The sequence below is a fragment of the Nematolebias whitei genome, chromosome 10 (genome assembly GCF_014905685.2).
Source record: "Nematolebias whitei isolate Nwh7 chromosome 10, NemWhi1, whole genome shotgun sequence".
Classification (NCBI taxonomy): domain Eukaryota; kingdom Metazoa; phylum Chordata; class Actinopteri; order Cyprinodontiformes; family Rivulidae; genus Nematolebias; species Nematolebias whitei.
This window is the reverse complement of record NC_056507.1, coordinates 49,016,407-49,020,543: the sequence shown is the minus strand read 5'-3', so window position 1 is coordinate 49,020,543 and position 4,137 is coordinate 49,016,407. Positions and strand designations below refer to the sequence as shown.

The 4,137-nt window shown below is 40.8% G+C and overlaps 1 protein-coding gene across 1 annotated transcript in view; it reads left to right on the top strand.

Annotated features, from left to right (window-relative positions):
* spg11 (SPG11 vesicle trafficking associated, spatacsin) overlaps positions 1 to 4,137 on the top strand; it is a 413,741-nt gene that overhangs the window by 8,521 nt on the left and 401,083 nt on the right. Inside the window, exon 5 of the mRNA XM_037683759.1 lies at positions 3,305 to 3,571. Coding sequence (XP_037539687.1) covers positions 3,305 to 3,571 — 267 coding nt within the window. The remainder of the gene's footprint in view (positions 1 to 3,304; positions 3,572 to 4,137) is intronic.

The following is a 4,137-nucleotide window of genomic DNA, read 5'->3' as shown; positions in this document are numbered from 1 at the left end:
ACTCACTCACTCACTCACTCACTCACTCACTCACTCACTCACTCACTCACTCACTCACTCACTCACTCACTCACTCACTCACTCACTCACTCACTCAGGTGTTCACAGACCAACTGACTATTTATTAATTAATATCCTGATGCTGCTCAATAATTCAGGTAGAAAAATCTAAAAAGTTAAGTCTGGTCCTCTGGACATTCACAAAACAAACAATACAGTTTATAATAAATAAACAACAAATGTTTTTTGTTTTTGTTTTTTGAATGTCCAGAGGACCAGACTTAACTTTTTTAGATTAATAAGTAATACATTTATGTTTTTAAATTTAATGAAAGACAAACCTTTCAAATTTTAGGACAAAATTTAACCAAATTGTTTTCAAGTCTGTATCTTATTGTAAAAGCAGTTTAAAAGATTACAGCACAGTGTGATGTTTTGCAATTTTAACATAAACCTTGTGCATATCTGCAAATAATAAAAGTGAAGATATTTTTAATACATCTTTATTGTAAAAATCTACACTAAAATGTAAAACACATGGGTTTAAAGCAGCAGGAAGGCAGTAAGGTAGGATTATGAATCAGGTTTATAAGTTACAGCTCATGAGGTACTCCATCAGAGCATGACATCTCTTCCACAACATCTTGTGACAAAGACTTCAGGGTGTTCTTCTTCTAATACGTTTAGTGGTGGCTAGTAAATAACTTAAGGGAGAACTACCACCACCAGGTGGTAAGACCAGTTGGATTCTAGTCCCCGTCTACAGAGCTGGTCCAGAAGTGTAAATGGAAACACAACGAGACACGAGCCGATCTGACCCGACCCGAACTGACCTGATCCACACTGTGACAGTGGAAAAGGGGCATATGTTACTTTGTCAGTGCAGCTACAGCGTGCGCTCTCAGGACATAATTACATGCAGTGTACACTCAGTGCAGACCAAACTTGGCGAAAGGGCCTTCTCTTACTCCACTCTTGTATCCTGGAACACCTTGCAAAAAATATCTGAAGCTGTCCACCTTGACCTCTCTAAGGGGTTTCAAACAACTGTTAAGTTCATGGCAAAAACAAACACAGACATATTCCTGTTTTTAGTATTTTACATCGCTTTATAATGTAGCCGTTTTTGTTTCATCCATCCATCCATTATCTTTACCCGTTTATTCCATTTTGGGTCACGGGGGTCGCTGGTGCCCATGTCCAGCAATCACTGTGCGAGGGGCGGGGGACACCCTGGACGGGTCTCCAGTCCATCACAGGGACACATAGAGACAAACGAGACAAACAACCATTCACTCTCTCACTCACACCTAGGGACAATTTAGAGTTACCAATCAGCCTAACATGCATGTTTTTGGTCTGTGGGAGGAAACCGGAGCACCCGGAGAAAACCCACACATGCACGGAGAGAACATGCAAACTCCACCCAGAAAGGCCCCTGGACCGGGGTTTGAACCAAGGACCTTCTCGCTGAGAGGCAGCAGCTCTACCAGTTGCGCCACCGTGCTGCCCCCGTTTTTGTTTCGTTTTTTTAAATATAATTTCTTCCGTTTACTTTTCATGTTATATGCTTTTTTATGATTGTCTACTTTTGTCAGTATTTTTGCATTTTATTTAAAAACATGTCTCTCTTGTAAACGAGCCCTTGTGGCTCAAGACTAACCTGTATTCTAGAATTGCGCCGCTCATGGTGGCTGCATGTTGGAGCAGCTCTGTTACTTTCATTCTGAGATATTGCTTTTGAAAACTTTAATTCCTCTTTTTTTTCTGGATATAAATCACTTTTTGGATGATTATTTCCTCTGGTGTCAGATGTGCAGCTGGAAGGAATTTTGCAGAAATATCTGATTTTTCCCAAATGAATATGATACACCACCTCTCATCCACTGCACATATGCTGGGAAGTGTTGGTCCTTCAACGTCACAAGACAAGTCTTCTGGCCTGAATAGACCCAGAAGCAATCACATCCTTCTTGTACTTGCTGAAGGACATATCCACAGGGACCACCCTGAAGGTGAGTGGTGATGGGCGTACAGTTTTCCCACATATCCCAACAAAGGTGTCAAAAATAGATTGCCAAGGTGTCTGCAGTTTGGGACAGGTCCAGAATGTATGCAGGAGTGTAGCTGGAGTTTGTTTACAATGATTACAACAATTACATGTGGGGTCCAGGTCAGCTTTGATCTTGGACAGCTTGTCTTTGGACCACTGCAGCCAATGCACTACCTTGAATTGAATTACAGCATGTCTCAGGCAGATTGAAGATGAGTAAATGTGTTTAATGATCTTTTGCCAGATTGAGTCCTCCAAGTCCCTTTCCCATTTCACTTTAAGAGTCCTAACTGGTCTCTAGGTATGAACTGAGCAGTGTATAGATTTTGCAGAGGGGCCCCTTAGTATCAGACCTGCATTTCAAAATTTTAACCACAAAATGATAAGAGGGGTACAAAGGAAAACAATCCGAGTTAGACCTCACGAAAAGTCACAGCTGCAAGTATCTGAAAAACTTTAGACTTGTGGATATTCAACTTCTGTACCTGCTATTCAAAAGAGGCAAATCTACAATCAACATAGAGGTCACTCAGTGAATGCACTCCCCTCAAGACCCAGGTGTCAAAAGCTGTATCAGCTACTGAGGGAGTAAGCATATGAGTATTTTGCCCCTTTTCTATAGTATCTTTTAGTACCGATACAGCACGGTTCGACTTGGCTCGGTACGGTACACGCGCTTCCATTATGCTTTTAGTACTGCTTCCTGTGGGCGGTGTTCAAATTGACATCACGCTCCTTACCAGCTGGTGGCGGTAAGACCTTGAAACAGGTCTCTACAGGGTGAGAATTTATTTTGAAGTTTCTAGTAAATGGACTATATGCCACGGGTAGTGGTGACGTACTTCCATTAAAAAATAAGCCACGTCGATCACTTCCGGCTCCTACCTTCTGTTATTGTTTTTATCATTAGCTCCTAGAAGTAGACATGAAAAAGACTCTAAAAGTAAAACATCTGCGAGCTACTGGTACTTCAAGTGAGTTCTGTTGTGTGCCGTTGTGTCCACTAACCAGTAGGTACAACAGAGTAGTTAGTTTTTTTCATTTTCCTGCTGATGAGGAGTTAAGGCGACAATGGATCGTGGCTGTCCGCAGGGAAAACTTAGCTATAAAAGCTCACACTCGCGTATGTAGTCGGCTTTTCAAACCTGAGGACATTCAACAGCCAGCATCAGAAATGGGAAGACGGAGGTTAAGAAAGGGAGCTGTACCTGTTTTGTTTGAGTGGAATAATTACTTCTTTACACCTCCAAGACCCGGGGTTTGGGAGAGAAGAGAAAGACCACCTCCAGAAGACAGCGAGGAGGAAGATGGCACAACAGCCAGTGTAGACGTCCTTAAGGATCACGAATATGCCGCTACTCCAGACCCTGCAGTTGTGGATTTAGTGGTGGAGGAAAATAATCATCTCCGGGAGGAAATCCGCCAGCTACGGGAACAGGTTGAGAGCCTGACGCTGAGGCAGCGGTTCAGCATTCACCGTTTTGCAACCTCCGACAATGACATTAGATTCTACACAAGGTAGGTGTGTGTGTGCGTGCGTTTGTGTCACACAGACTATAAAATTATTTAATGCAACTTAAATATAAAATTATACACACACACACATCTATATATATATATATATATATATATATATATATACACGCACACATATATTTATATAGATATTTATATCTATGTATGTATATATGTTTGTGTCTATGTGCCTATATATATATATATATATTTATTTATTTGTATGTGAATATATATATATATATATATATATATATATATATATATATATTCTAAATTGATCATATGTATTACAGTGTAGTGCTCAAAACGAGGCCTGGTGTTTAATTTGATTTTGATTATGCTGTGTAGTTAAACATGAACACTAACTGTTATGGTATTTTTTTTATTTTTAGGTTTGCATCATAAGACCTCCTGATGCGTTTCTGGGCCATGATTGAGCCCTCTCTGCCATCCATGGTCAGTGTTCGCCAAGGACAGAGAGGAACTGCCCTCAACTCCACTCCCTCAACTCGTACTTTGCAGCCCATTGATGAGTTCTTTATGTTTTTAAATTACCTTGCCCTTGG